Source organism: Rhagoletis zephyria, unplaced genomic scaffold (genome assembly GCF_001687245.7).
Source record: "Rhagoletis zephyria isolate East Lansing unplaced genomic scaffold, Rhagoletis_zephyria_1.1 Rzeph_scaffold_00082, whole genome shotgun sequence".
In the NCBI taxonomy this organism is placed as follows: domain Eukaryota; kingdom Metazoa; phylum Arthropoda; class Insecta; order Diptera; family Tephritidae; genus Rhagoletis; species Rhagoletis zephyria.
The window spans coordinates 373,526-389,977 of NW_016157166.1; the positions used below are offsets into that span (position 1 = coordinate 373,526).

General features: G+C 34.4%; 1 protein-coding gene across 8 annotated transcripts in view; it reads right to left on the reverse strand.

Moving 5' to 3' along the window:
- Positions 1 to 748: 748 nt before the first annotated feature.
- The window catches only part of LOC108373575 (putative dual specificity tyrosine-phosphorylation-regulated kinase 3 homolog), a 165,150-nt gene continuing 149,446 nt past the window's right edge, over positions 749 to 16,452 (reverse strand). For 7 of the 8 annotated variants that reach the window (XM_017629491.1, XM_017629526.1, XM_017629505.1 and 4 more), the window contains 2 exons: positions 2,911 to 3,318; positions 749 to 2,814 (listed from right to left, as the gene is read on the reverse strand). In XM_017629491.1, coding sequence (XP_017484980.1) covers positions 2,375 to 2,814; positions 2,911 to 3,318 — 848 coding nt within the window. In that variant the 3' untranslated portion in view covers positions 749 to 2,374. Of the gene's footprint in view, positions 2,836 to 2,910; positions 3,319 to 16,452 lie in introns of all 8 variants that reach the window. The other variant, XM_017629543.1, reaches the window with a different exon arrangement.

The window sequence follows — 16,452 nt, forward strand, 5'->3', positions numbered from 1 at the left end:
AACGTGGTAAAATGAGTACAACGAGTTCTGGTTCAACGATTCGTCAGAGGATGAGAGCTTAGTAAACTGGCCAGGAGTAGCAAATGTTTAAGAGAGTTTAAGTTTATTAGTCTTTCGAATATATTTTGATATAAAATATATTTAAGAAATTTGTCTACAGATTCATTAAAAAGTTCCGACCATCTAAAGAGGCGTTTGTGAGCCAAATCTATTTAAAATATTTTAAAACTATCAACAGCGCTACGATTTTGTTCTCAGAGATCGTGCCAACAGAGTATTGGGATTTTCTTTCACAAGTAAAACCAGCCTTTCGAGCTTGTGTTTAGTATTCAAGATGTTAGAACTGCATGAAATTAATAAAAATTGTTTAAAATTAGTGTCTAGCCGCCAAAATGTAAGAAAACATATACAAAATCATACATTTTTCACAATTTTCTAACACTTCGCTACACCATCGAAAGCAAAATTCTGTTCGACAGAAAATTCGATACTCAACGAAAATTTCGACACGCTTGCATAGCTCATAATACGAATTTCACTTTCGATCTTCGATCTTCGATAGCCAGCGAAGATCGAAAATCGAATGCAGCTCATAATAAGGGCCTATGGTACATTTTCGAATTGAGATTAAAATATAACTCCTCCGATGTCTACAAGTAAGATCGTGAAGAAAAAAATTGCCTATTTAAGTGAAACGCGGTTTATTATTTACGTTGAATATTACTTGTTGAATAAAAGGTAACGATAATTTAGTCTTATTCTCAAACACTTTTATATTTCTAAGCATATAAACATAAATTTAAAATATCATGAGTTATTTAAATTTTCGTAATTATTACTGTAGATATAACACCCCTATGCAGTAATCATGAACCAAAAACTAGAGATCACGCAATCGGCCATCGTTGTATTTGTAATCGAATTTCAGAAAAAAAATTTCCTACCGTTTTTGCCGTATGTCATTTTTACATTACCTTCTATCTCTTCGTGGAGATTTTTTTTAACGATTTGAGTTGTTTCTCTAGCGATTAATTTTAAATAAATAATAAAATAAAGCTCTTTGTGATTGGAACCAGTTTGTGCGCTTGTTTAATCTCCCAAGAGGCGTAAATTTGCGTGAAAAGTGGTTGCACTTTTGTCGTCAGAACGTTGCTATTGGAAATTCAAGCCGCGATTTTAAGTCACTTGGTATAATGAAACCCACAATTTATAAACACTTTCAAATTTTCATCGTTTTACCTATTATATTTTATAAGAAATACCAATATAACCGCACTCAAATAACAGCACTTTTTTGTTTTCTTTATTTTTTTTCATTCTTTGGCAGATGTCAAAAACGCTCACAAATTTACTTTTTTTCTCTTTTGATTGCGTGATCTTGTTAGTTCGAATTTTCGTAGTTAAGAAATTGTAGCTTCGCTCCGCAAAATATAAAAAATGGTATACTGTAATCGATTCGTAACTATCCACCGCGTTATCAACCAAAATTAAGAAATTCGGAGTTCTTAATCGACTATTTTGACAAAAATAAATAAACAAATATGATTGCAAGTGAAGACCGAAATTTAAAATCAGCATTTATTAACCATTTGCTAGGAAATTTTTTTATTTAATTAAAATAAAATGGATTCTGTTGTCGCTGCAAATGCTTTGGGCAACAATTGCTTGAATGTGGAAGGGGGATTGTTAGCTACTTTATATTACATTTACATTGGACCAAAATGCGTGATTTGGCCTCGCATTTGAGGTTTCTCGCCCAAATGACGCATTTGGGCTCAATGTAAATGTAATATTAGTTTCTATGTATGAATTTGAGTTGTGTGGTTCAATGAACTGATATGTATACTAATGTACTTCCACAAAGGTTTAAATGTTTAATTATTTCTGATAAAATTTATCCTCAACGAGAGCATACAAAAGCATTTTAAGTGGTGTGGAAGACCTTGGGCTAAGTGTAAAATCTTCCGTCAGTGGCTTCTCAATGGCAGTTTTGCGTCTCTTGGCTGAAGGAAGTTATCAACATGGTATTGGAAAATATCATAATGTGAGGTCGGGCGCTTTTTATGCATTATTTAAATTACATAGTTTTAGTTATTCGTGCCCTATACAGGTTATTTTATTATTTTTGCAAAACTCGTTCACCGTTTGCTCTTACAAAATTTTCGCAAAATACTACAAATTTACAGCTACGTCAGATTCTGGCATACCAACATTACGAATTACGAAAGTGGTCTACCATTCTCGAAATCACGATACAAAAAAGCGGAGTACAGCATACCGATTCTTAGCAAAATCGAACATACGAAGAATTACAGCATAGGGGTCTAAATTTTCAAGTACATTGCTTCCTTTTTATTTTGCATAAATTTTTTTGTTACAAAGGTTTACTGCATGATGCTAGTTTTAACGATGTTTCATTTACAACTGCTATTATTTTATCCGCAGAAATTATATCGGATAGCGAACTTGGTCTCGATTGATTACTTCCAGTGTAATATTCTGTTTCCAGGTATGCGCCATAGTTACCTGTATTAGCAGAGTTTACTTTGCGGATGGAACTGGCGTTATATAAATTAACTTTTTTGTTAGTATCAATTAGTGTAGACCCAGCAGTGGTTAGGACGTAATTTGCTGAACCTATTAAATCTATTGATAACTTGGAAGAGTTATTTTGTAAGGAAATGTTAACCACGCTTGCTGGCGAAAGCGACATAGCGGTAACTGATGGCGGCGATGATCCTGAATTTGAAGTATTAATTTTGGGACACTGAATAGCATTGAAATTTTGCATAGTTCCTGCAATCTGACATATGCCTGTAATAAGAACCAATTAGTCTTTTACAAGGTTTTATATAAATGGTTTATTTTAAATCGAGTTTCATTTTGTCTGTTTTAGAGATTCAAACTTACATCCGCATTGGTTTGATACGTTGGATAATAGACATGAGGATGATGTAAAATGCGAGAGCTGGCATTTTATTGGCGATAATGTAACGGCATTTTCACTAACGGCAGATAAATCGCTAGTGTTTGACTTGTTAATGCTATTGGATTTACAGCTACTCCTATTACTACAACTACTGATACGCTGGCTGCCGCTACTACCATTGCCGGCAGCGGCAATGATATTATCAAATGCGGATGTGGATTCAATCGTATTTTGTACCAAGCTATTTGATGATACTGAAATGGAGGGCACTACCTCGCCGTTATATGATATTAAGGCAGTATTAAAGCCAACACCGCCACCAATGGAATCTTTCGATGTTGAAGTTGTTGATAATGAAGATCCAATGATATTAGTACCGAATCCGCTCCCTTTAAAAGAAAATAGATAAAAATATTTAAATTGCATTTTTCCATTAGAAATATATATTGCTATTCAAGGATGCGAAGGTGCTAATTCCGCTTTTTAAAAACATTTATTTTTTGATTCAGAATGGAAGATAATGCAAAACTACACCATTTAAAACAAGATAGGTGTGCAAACGTACGTTAATCAATGCTTTATTTTATTCCTATGAGTAAACACGTTACTGGTGCAATGTTATTTACACTTAGGTGCAAGATTGAGTCAATAATAAACAAATGCACAATTTATGCGTTTTCCGGTGGTTCTTTGGCAAAATTCTAATGCGTTTTTTTTTACATATATTAGAGTATAGTTTATAGCACTAGAATCCACCATAAAAATATCAAATTTCGCTAACGTATATTCACTCCATCAGTTTTTGTAAATTAACACATTGACTCAATTTTGCACCCATATAATTTATAAGAGATATTGCCACGCTGCAACTCGTTGCAACCCGTTTTCCTCCGTTAAAGTGTCGGATTTTGTTATAAATGAGTAAGTTGGGTTTTTGTTACTAAAATACCATGAGATGCGTTTTGGGAAATAAAACTAAAAATATTACTGAAAAAGCTATGACGGGGCTTTCAAGCCGCGAATTGCGAAAATAACGGATATCAGCCAATCGACTGTTAGCCGTATTATTAGAGGCACTACTAACATGCTGATTGCAAAGAAAACGGTGGGAATAAGCCGAAAATATCCGACGTAGAAGGTCCAAAACTTAGGCGTTTAATAGCAGGTGTTTAATAGCATTCTTCTCACGGTCAATACGCTAGCATCTCCACTAACGCACCCCACAGCTTCTTTAGCAGTAGATATTCTGTCTAACGCTATTAAACGCCTAAGTTTTGGCCCTTCTACCTCGGATATTTTCGGTTTATTTCCACCGTTTTCTTTGCAATCTGCATGTTAGAAGTGCCGCTAATAATACGGCTAATAGTCGATTGGCTCATATGCGTTATTTTCGCTATTTCACGGCCTGAAAGCCCCGTCATAGGTTTTTCAGTAATATTTTTATTTTTATTTCCCAAAACGCATCTCATGGTGTTTTAATAACAAAAAACAACTTACTGAGTCATTTATAACAAGAGCCGACACTTTAACGGAGGAAAACGGGTTGCAACGAGTTGCAGCGTGGCAATATCTCTTATAAATTATATGGGCGTAAAATTGAGTCAATGTGTTAATTTACAAAAATTGATGGAGTGCATATACGTTAGCGAAATTTGATATTTTCATTATGGATTCTAGTGCTTTAAACTATACTCTAATATATGTAAAAAAAAAAATCATTAAAATTTTGCCAAAGAACCACCGAAAAACGCATAAATTGTGAATTTGTTTATTATTGACTCAATTTTGCACCTAAGTGTATATGTATAGTGAATGTTACTTTTGAGTTGACTTCGCGAGAGTGCACCACCCCTAGAACAAAATGACTTTTTTGGGGGTGTAGAGGGGGTCGTACACATCACAAAACAGAACGACGTGGAAACTCATAGTTTATAAGTAATTTTTTGTTAAAGTTGTAAAATTCACGGAATAAAATTGATGATATGAAACCATTTTAAACCAGTATAAGTGCACAAAACACATACATTTCACTATTACTAACATATTTGATTACACAGCAGTATCTTCTATCTATTAATCTGAAACAAGCGCTTATTCCCAGCGATCTACAAATCGTACAGAGACATTATATATCAAATTAAAATCCTCGATCTGAAACTTTGCACAAACTTTTCAGATTTAAGATTCATTGAACCACTTTCGAAATATTTGTTTCGAAAGATTTAAAAATTTTTACATTGAGCAAAGCATGGTTAAGTTCATTTCGATAGGCAGCGTCTCAGCGGGACATAAGAGAATGAAAAATTGTTCCACTTATTCGCTTTCGTCTCTGTTTTTGTTTCATATCGATCAAAGCTTTGACACATTCGCGTGCATGCATGTAAGCAGCGATACAGCGGTAGATCTACAAATAAAATGTCCCCTTTGTCTGTGCTTTATTTTGATTTGAGCATTTCTATGTTCCATTTATCCGTTTTCGTCCCTGTTTTTTTTCACATCGCGCAAAGCATTGCTACATTCGTGCGAATGTGATACAGCGGAAGATCTGCAAAACAAAAATGTTGCTTTTGCCTCTGTACACGTACCCATATATAAATCTTACATGGTTTCTTTCGATGTTTTTTTTCTGAGACAAATATGGTTCCATTTGTATTATAAATCTATATATCAATATATAATCGTACAAAGACAATTTACCTTCAAATTAATTATGCAAAAACATTTCAGATTTAAGAATCATCCGATGTACATATTTGCATGAAAAAACTTTTAAAATTTTACATTGAGCAATTTTAAAATCTAAAACTGAATCTAACACACGCATTCTCATTTTGAATTTCCAACAACAACAATTTTGAATAATTTCATTTCTTTATTTTTAATTTTGTATACTTTTAAAATGCATGAAAACTTAGAACTCGCGCTCGACTCAAAAATTAATATAAGTGCCACAAGAGATTATTTTGCAAGCCGATTAGGTATTTGAACGTCAGCCTGGTGTAATTAATCAAAACCACTTGAAGGATCGATCAATTTCGTGTCCAAAAAACAAGCACTGTCCGGTAGTTATTAAAGAAATGGTAAACATGTTGTACGGAGAAGAAAGTTTTAACTATGGCGTCGATATCTACTGCCGTTTCTGAATATCCACAGGAGCAATTGGAGTAGGGAGTTGCACCTCATGACTTGATACTATAAGTTGGATCAGTTGTAATGTTAATTACCAACATAAATATGTATTTATGTATATAAGAACACTGAGGGAAAAAATTTTAGAATTGAAAAAAAAACCTGCTAATTTTATAAAAATACGCATATGAAGGAGCACCAACCCAACTCGTATTAAATTTTAGTATAACGCTTCAAAATATGTCGTTGTGCACTTCTCAGATGCTTTTTCGTAATTAAGAAGAAAAAAAATTTTTAATTTTATGTTCCGTCTGATGGTAATTGAACTCGGACTCTCTTGGCAGCAACCACTTGTGTCAAGCATCTTTGCGCACTCAGCTACAGCCATACATGTAAATGTGCTTTCAAATGTTGAGTTTGTATCAACATCACAGCGCGCGAGTGCATTTGAACAGATAAACATGTACCATGTATGTGTGTATGGGTTGTCACTAGGGATGTTTCGAATGTCATATTTTTCAAATTCGCGAATGCGAATGTGCGAATTCGAATGCGAATGTCAGGAATAACATTAAAAGAAGCTATAATAAACTTTCGTTTTTATCACTAACAAAATTTGTAAATTATTAGAACATTGAACGAGTGCTTAACCTATGCAGTGTTTTAATTTAGTAGCCAAAGTTCAAAAGGGGCATATTGTATTTAAAAAAAGTAATTTTAATTTCTTACAGGCTCGTATATAAGGCCGGCTGCACTGAACAATTGCTCACTTGGAACGCTGGCGGGTGGAGCGCTCAAATATTTGCGGGCCAGATCTGTCAATTTGTGGTAGGTTAGTTTAGTTTTCCACCAATCGAGAGGATTTTCACCGAGATGAGCTCATTTTTTCTTTAAGATAGGCCTTCGAATTTAATTTCACATCTAAAATTATTTCTAGGTTGCTTTATAAGCTTTTATCATTACTTATTGAAGGCCCATCAATGTTGCTCGATATGCTACTTAACCGTTTAGCGTAGAAATGGTATAGAATTCTTGAAAATCAATATTTTTCGATCGGAAAACTCTGGTTTTCTTCAGGAGACTTTGAATAATAATACCCAATTGTTTATTCAACCATTTTTTAATACTAACGATTTTTTATTTGTCGCCCCATTGCATTTTTCGGGGTTTTGTGGGTTTTTGGCGGACCTATAAATTATAGTTGCGATGAAAAAATGGTTAAATAAACAATTGGGTATTATTATTGGGAATCTCCCTAATGGACAACGACCGAAACGAATATGGCCGCAAGTGTGAGTAACGTGTTGCCAGACGTTCACAGCGTAAGATTATTAGGTCCATTAGGGTAAGAACATAGTGGAGCGGCGAGCAAAGATCATTGAGCAAAGCGTCGATTTCAAACGCATATGTTTCAATGTGCGAGCAAATCGTACATACACGTTTGTAATTGAAGCTTTGCTCGATGCTAGCTCTTCGTTTTGCTCGCCGCTCCACTATGTTTTGACCCTTAGGATGTTCAAATAAGATCGGTGTTCCCAAAAACCGTTTTTTTTGGATTTGGTTAATGATCTTTTTTAGTCTTTTTTTAATTTAGTTAATCGTGTTTTTGCTTTTAAGCCGAAAACCGAAAATTCGGTTTTTACATTCCCCAGCAATGGATAATTACCACAAACTTCAAATTAACTACTCAGTTTTTGTTTGCTGTTCCAGTAGCTAAGCATAATCGATTGTGAAGTCGATTGTGAATATTGAAATTTCGTACAAAGGATTTATATGTCGTTTGTTAAAACATAACCCATATTCTAATAAAACATTAAAAAAATATTTACCACGAAAAACATTGGAAATATTAAAAAAAACAATCACTGTACAACAAAATTTTGAAGTTAATAATATATTACCATTTACATAAGTATAAGTATACATATAAAAACGCTGTTTAGGCGTTTTCGATAATAATTTCATAACCTGTAGGAATAGTTGTATGTTTAGGTTTAATTAGCGCATTTTAAGATACAAGGGATATATTATATTAACAAAAATTATATTAAAAGAATACTGGTTCTAAATTAATTAGACGACACAAAACAAACGTCGTTATTTCAAACGTTGACGCTGCTAGGAGGCGTTGTCAGATTCGCTTACACATATGTAATTATATACATATCGCTCATGTACTTCAATACTGTCATAATCAGAAAATTCAGAGTTGAGTTTGCAGAAATTTCCGCTACCTTTTCTTCTATGTTGTGTAAAAATTGTATGCTGTATCGATTACCATTATCTCACTACAACAAAATATGCATTAATTTTTAATATGTTAGTATATGTAAATTCAAAACTTCAAAGCCGTTTTTCTCGAGTTTTGCCTTTTGTGACACTATTGAAGGAAAGAGCGATGTGTTTATTTATTATTAATTTTTTTTTTTTTTGTGAAATGAAGTTTGTTTTTGTATGCCCACCTTTTATTATATTTCGTATATTTAGAAATCAGATTGTTATATAAAATTAAGAAAAATTATTGTTTTAATTAATTTGCGTTGAACAGAAGTAATAAGTGCAAGTGAAAATTTAATTTAATTTGATATCGATGTTTTTTTTTGTGTTTTTGCTGTATTTTTCGGTAAACCGAAAAGATCAGGTTTTTAATACAGTTTTTTTAAACGGTTTAAAACCTGACTAAAAAATCGGGATTAATCAAGAACCGGTTTTTTTGGAAACGGTTCCCATCCCTAAGGTCCATTCCTTATCTTTTCTGACTAAAATCTGAAAATTATCAAAATGCAATTGCGTAAGCAAAATGCGCTCACTAAAAGAGAACAACATTGCCTCATTCCATTTTCAATTCACTTTTTTTAGTTTTTAGATTATTTTCACTTTTCGTGTATTCTTTAATTTCCGTTATTATTTATTCAATGATGGAAATATATATCATAATTTTAGTAAGCGAATACTCTACTACGGGCCTGTGCAAATCGGTAACTTTTTTCTCCGTGGTGAGACGGGGTGGAAAAATTTGCAAGAAATTGAATTTTTCTGTGCCAAATGCAAAGTAAAATTTTAACAGTTGAAAAACCAAACAAACGCTCGTGCGAAAGCTCTATTTTTGTGTGTTGCTGAAATTGTTAAAATTTATATTTATTTTATAACTTGCAAGTAACGTACGCTTTTTTTGTGCTTACGATGCCTTACGATGTCGAAAGCGTTTTATACACTTGACAAGGCATGACAGAAACGCGGCCGCAGGTCGCCTAAGCAGAAAGAAGTTCTACTCAAAATTTTTTCTGCCTCTCTTCTTCGCAACACAGAAAGAGAATTCCACTTTGTGAGGGTTATAATCCCTAAGCGCGGCCGCAAGCGCCTACGCAGAAAGAAGTTCTGTTCAAACATACTTCTGATCCTTTTCTTCGCAACACAGAAAGAGAATTATACTTTTTGAGGGTTATAATTCCTAAGCGCAGCCGCAGGCCGCCTACGCAGAGATAGGTTCTGCTCAAAAAAAGTTCCGCTCCTTTCTTCGCAACACCGAAAGATAATTCTACTTTGTGAGGGATATAATCCTAAGCGCGGCCGTAGGCCGCCTATGCTAGGGCTGCCAGACGTCCTGGTTTTCCAGGACTTGTCCTGATTTAAACAAATTGTCCTGGTCTACACTTAAATTGTCCTGGTTTTTTAATGAAGGTCAGTGCAGACATCCATCTAATTATTATCAGATTTTTGCTTCGAAAAAAAAGGTTAAGTATTCTGTCATTAGTGGTCGAAAATCGATAGTGAAACATTTTTTCTAACATGTTGAACAATATCTAATTTTGTATCTTCAGGAAAATGCCAAAAAGGCGGAAGTTCCTGAACATGCACACCTCTGGGGGGTCACACATACTACGCAGTAGATACTTTCAGGAGTTAAAATCTTGTCCAAGAAAAAGTTCTTTTAAAGCTGTTTTTAGTTCATAAAAATCATACGTCTCTCAGTGGTCGAAGAAGCTATGTTTCACGCGAAAAACTAGAAGGGTTGTTACGATTATAATAAAAATGCATCATCGTAGTATTTTTGTTATGCTAAATCTGAAAATGCCATAACATTTTTAGTTTGACAGTTGACAGCTGTCAAACGGACTGCCAATTTTTATAAAACTCGGAGTATCTTTTTAAAAATTTACTGATAAGGGTTTTAAACATGCTGATCACGAAGTTTACGTCAAATTAAAGCTTTGAGAGTTTACAGCTGTCAAATTGACTGTTAATTTTTCTGAAAAAAAAGAAAATGTTTTTAAATGCTACTGGTAGGGGTTTTAGACACACTAGTCACGAATTTTACGTGAAATTAAAACCTTGAGATTTGACAATTGTCAAATGGGCTGTCAATTTCTCCAAAAATAAGGAGAATTTCCCAAGAAGTAAACGTACTAGGTACTAGGTCTGTCAAATCAACTGCCAATTTTAGTTGAGTGGCAAAATATATTTGTTACACAAAATACTGATTTATTGTATTTGATCGAATATATTTAAAATGAATTTATGATCAAATTATGAATTAATAACAATAATTATATTTATAAAAGGGGGGATAGTTAGGCCGCCTGCTATATGTTCAACCCAAACAATTTTTTAATATTTTTTTTTTTATTTTATACCAAATTGGTGATTTCCAAAACTAAAGTTTTAACATTTTTAAATAACGATACTCAGGTTTGAATTTTTGTAAATGAGAAATTAAAAAAATATATATAAAACCTTGGGGGCCTAGTTGAAATTTCTGGGCGGAACACATAGCAGATGGCCCCAACTATCACCAGTTTACGTATGTTCAAACGTCTACCAAACACCCTGTATTAACTAATATTACAGACAACAAATTAAAATAGAAATGACGAAATATTTTTTCACTCATCTCTGTCACTTTCAACAAAAACTGATGCGCTTTGAGTTGGCTCACGCAAAAGACTGATAACTTCTATGGAAATGGCATCTGCTTTTCGAAGAGGGGGTCGTGTCATACTGGATATAACAGGATCAGATGTTATAATTAACATGGAAAATAAATACCAAATGTCATGAAAATTTAGTAATTTTTTAAATTCTGGGGCGCCATATTGGATCCAGAAGAATGACAGATGTGTCTAGTAATGTAGGGCGTAATATTCGGCAACGACAACTTCCGATAACAGCCTTCGGAGTTGCCATGAATGCGAACCTCTAAATAGCAAATTTCAAATAAATTCAACAATTTTTAAATCTCGGACACCTTGCTGGATTTTGAATTTTGAATTTTCTAAAATTAGTTTGAAATTTGTAATAAGCGAACTTAAGAACCTCAAAATACCAAATTTCATGAAAATTCCGTAATTATTTTAATTCTTGGACGCCATATTGGATTCGTTATTTTCGGTTTTTGAAAATTGACTTCAGGTTTGTCAAGACACATCTTATAAATAATATGATGCTAAATATAGAAAAATTACATTAATCCTTAGTGTTTTATATACTTTATGTTATTTGAAACAACTGCTAAAGTTGGTCTAGTGTAATAAAAGTGGCCGCCACTCTTTTTGGCGCGAGTATGCGCGGTTTTTCTTTTCGTAGATCTTTAAAGGACCCCTTGCATTACTTTTTGGTAAAGAAATGAAGATCCTACTCTGCCCTACAAATTAGTTATACCTTTTCGAAAAAAATATTTCTTGAACAATAACCCGTGTTATTAAGATATTCATAATTTGGCAACAAAATTTTATTATATAATATTTAATATGAAATCATCATTTTCCATCTTTAAGAAGTAACACCAAACCAGCAATTACTTTTATAATTTAAAGTTTTTATAAAAAAAAATATTAAAAAGCTATCAACTCATAATGTTAGAAAAAGACGCGATCGAACTCGTTGAATTAAATGGATTCAACGCCTTGCTCAGCACATATTATTAAAAATACTAACCAGCTTTGAGTTCGCTGGACATTTCTAAATAAGAATGGCTTTACCCCAGTTAATTTATCACAGTTTAAAAAGAGGCCTTTTCGCGTAAAACATGCCTTACCCGACCACTGTGCGTCTTTAGGAGACTTAAAATGCTTATTGAATCATATTTGTAATGCTAAGTAATATACATATATACTTAAGTAAATTCGCGTTAATTATAAATAGGAAAGCCCCATCAGCACTTTTATCAGTACTAATTGGGTAGGTCTTTTAGAATGGCTTCACTTCAGACAGCCTACCTAAATTATCTTTAGGTTATGCATATATAGGGTGGCGCCGAATGAGCTATATGGTTTAAATGGTTTACAACTTTTTTATTTATGCGATTATAATTTTTTTATAAATACAGTATATTATTGGGGAAGTTTTTGCAATTAGCTTGAAACATGATATCCTGTAAGTGATGCCCATTTTCTGTTTCTCACATACGTGCTCTTTTTAGCATATTTTCCATAACTTTTCGCAGAACTTCGGGTGTAATGGCCATGATTTCATTTCGAATGTTTGTTTGGATTTGGAGAATGGTTCTTGGTTTGTTAACGTACACCCTTTCTTTCAAATATATAATTATTTAATCAGTTCTTGAACGATTGCTCTTTTGTTATCTGTATGCTGTATTATTAAATCTATTAACTGAAGTGGCTATTTGCATATATGCCTAGTCAAATGTGACAGTGATACTTTTCAAAACAAAATAATATTGTTATTCGACAAAAGAGTTCATTATGCCATGTGTGTGTGGTCAAAGAGTAGAACGCGCGCAATCTAAAAAGAAAATTCAATGTGCTAAGTGTAATGACTTTTTTCACTTAAGCTGCGTAAACATTTTGCCGGCTGATGCTGAGTTCTTAGTAAAAGCCAATAAGCCATTTCTTTGTAATGGTTGTGCTGGTGATCGTCGTGACTCGCTTCGTTCGCCTCCACTGACCTTCGTTCCTGAGAACGGTGTTGTTGCTAGTTGTTCGTTCAATTCGGATGTTATAAACAAACCAAGTAACAACAATGCTAATCTCTGTCCGCAGCAAAATATGCCCAAATTAGTTTCGACATCACAACCACTGGAGAAGGAAATCGTACCTAACGTAAATGCAAGTGGTTTGAAGCAGCAAATTAATATGGAATCTATTCTAAAAGAGCTTGTCGCTCTTAGAGAGGAAAATGCGCATATTTTATCTTTGCTTAGTGCCCTGCTTGAAGACAAAAATCAGCTAATAATGAAAACGGAGTCTCTACAATCTGAACTTCATTCTTTACGAGAAAAAATTCGTTGTGATGAGACGTCTTCGGCTATTAAATCGCTAACTAATGAAATTAAATCTCTCCACGATAATATGTGCTTCTCAGCTAACAACAATTTTGTTTCAAGCGTAAAGCAAAAATCTAACTGCGCTATAACTTCGGATTTCTGTTCTTCTTGTTCATCTTCTGCTGTGGCCTCTGACTACTCTAACGCCAACGGCGCGTCGCCTAATATTATTGCTGCCTTGCCGGCCAACCCTTCGTTATCTTCTTGCGCTTCACCTGCCTTACTAGTCGTTACTGCCTTACCAGCCGCTACTTCTGATCAAACATGCACTACACCAGTTGTTTTTAATTCTTCTTTGAGCTCCCGTACCTATGCTGCCGCTGCCGCCGCCGCCTCGGCTAACGCCAACACTGCTTTGCCTAATATTGTTGCTGCTGTGCCGCCCATCTCTTCGTTATTTTCGGTGCTGCTCATACGCTGCCTGATGCACAGTGGACAACTGTGCAAAACAAAATACCCAAAAAACAAAAAAAGTCTAATGAGTTAGTGATCGGCCGCAACCAAAGCAAAGACTTGGAGGTTGTTGCTATAAAAAAATGGGTTCATATTGCGTCATTCAAACCTTCAGTCACTGAAGAAAATATTATTGAATATGTTGCTAAAAACGCCAAAATAGACCGTAATCAGTTGGCTTGTTATAAATTAGTAAAAAAAGGTGTGGATGCTAGTGTCTTAAAAAAGGTTAATTTTAAACTGGGCGTTGGTGCATCTTTGTTGAATGCCATTTTGAACCCGATGCCCTGGCCTGCGGATGTTAAAGTCCGGCCTTCCAAATTTTTTCAAAAAGAGGGTCTTCCCAGCAAGCAGCCTTAGACGTGCAAAAAAGCACTGGCCTTAAACTTTACTTCCAAAACATGTCTGGAACGCGTACTAAAGCTAAGGAAATTTATTTGCAAACGTCTCGAGGGGAATTTTATGTCTACGTTTTCGTTGAAACCTGGCTAAATAATAATTTCTTTAATGAGGAGTTTTTCGATTCGGACTTATTTCAAGTATACCGCAAGGATAGAGATGCAGTGAAAACAGGCTTCCTTAAGGGTGGTGGTATCAGCTTAATAATCACGACCCTCTACTTGATCAGCTGTGTGTTTGTCTATTTAGCTCTTTTAAAAAATTATTTATTTGTGTCTCATATATCCCGCCTCATAGTGCTGAAGAGTTATATTGCTCACATGTTAATAATATCGTTGATTTATATGATAAAAATAATGATTGTAATTTCTGCATTCTTGGCGACTTTAATCTTAAGGATATAATATGGTCAGACCTGCAAGGGAACGGTGTTTTAACTCCTACTAATATTAATAGAGCTCATGAGATTTATCTTCTAGATAATTTATTTAGCCTGAATCTTATCTAAGTTAATTTTACTTTTAATAAGCTGCAAAGGATACTAGATCTAGTTTTTGTAAATGAGAACTCAATATGTAATCTAACTGAATCTGACTTTCCGATTAGTAAACCTGATAAGCATCATGTTGCTCTCATCGTATCTTTGGAATATTACGACGCCGTTGTAATTGATAGTAATAGGCCATCTTCTTTCAACTTCCGGTCTGCGAATTACCACGACTTGAATCTTGGTATTTCTGATATCGATTGGAGCGCTATCCTGTGTTCGGACAATGTTAGTGTGTGTTTTGAGGCTTTTCTACACGAAATGACTGTTTTATTCTCTCGCAAGCTTCCTCATCTTCCTACCCGAATCCATAAATTACCTTGGTACAATAAAACTCTTAAAAAGTTTAAAAACCAAAGAAATAAATACTATAAAAGGTTTAAAGCTAGAGAGTATGATACTGGCCTTAAAGATATATATGTGTATTATATGAAGCAATTTAATGTTCTCGATAAGTTTTTGTATAACCAATATATCCGAAGATTTGAACTTGAATTAAAAGAACATCCCAAGGCGTTCTGGAGATTCATTCGTTCTAAAAGGGGTTCTTCAAACATTCCTTCATGCATGTACTTTAATGGTAGGTCCTCTCATTCTCTTAATGATTCGGTGGAACTGTTTGCTGAATTTTTCAAATCCAATTTTGTCCTTGATGATGACTTTGTCAACACCCTCCCCTGTCCTAGTCTGCCCCAGCCCTTAGATTTTGGGTCTTTGTCCATTACTGAAACAGATGTTATTAATGGAATTTCCTCTCTAAAATCCTCTTTTAAGTGTGATAATGATGGTTTTTGTGAATATTTCCTAAAATGTTGTAGTTCCACTGTTTGTGTCCCGCTGTGCTTAATCTATAACCTCTCCCTTTCCTCCGGAGTGTTTATCCATCGGTGGAAAGTTACTTCCATCTCACCAGTTTTTAAAACGGGTAGCAGGAATGATGTTTCAAATTATAGACCCATTTCCNAACGGTCTGTTTTAAGGTCTTTGAGAGAGTCATTTACGAGAAGTTATCTTTTGTTTCCAAACGAATCCTGTCACCTCACCAGCATGGTTTTGTGTCCGGTCGTTCTACGGTTACAAATTTAGCGCTATTTTCTGAGTACTGCGTATCGGCTTTTAAATGTGGGTATCAGGTTGACTCTATCTACAATGATTTCTCGAAAGCATTTGATAAAGTATCTCATTCTATTTTGCTGTATAAACTTAAGTGTCTTGGCTTTAATTCTGTTTTTCTGTCTTTTTTAAAATCTTATCTCTCGAATAGAAATCTATTTGTGGAAATTGAACATCACAAATCGAAGTCATTTGTCGCCACCTCGGGGGTACCGCAGGGTAGTATCCTTGGTCCTCTTTTGTTCGTTCTATTTATTAATGATATTGGCTCATGTTTTAAATACTCTAGCTTTTTACTTTATGCTGATGATCTGAAACTTTTTCGGAAAATCACCTGTGTGTCTGATATTGTATACTTGCAATGGGATTTGAACAATCTTGTTGACTGGAGTTGTCGCAATAAGTTGGAACTTAATATAAAGAAATGCTTCCACATGACGTTTTCAAAAACTCATAATACGGTTCTTTCAAACTTTTCCATCTCAAATCACCAGCTTACCAAAGTTAATGATTTCGTGGATTTGGGTGTTGCGTTTGACTCGGCTTTTTCTTTTGTGAACCATGTGTGCTATTTACTTCCAAAGGCGTTTAGCAATCTAG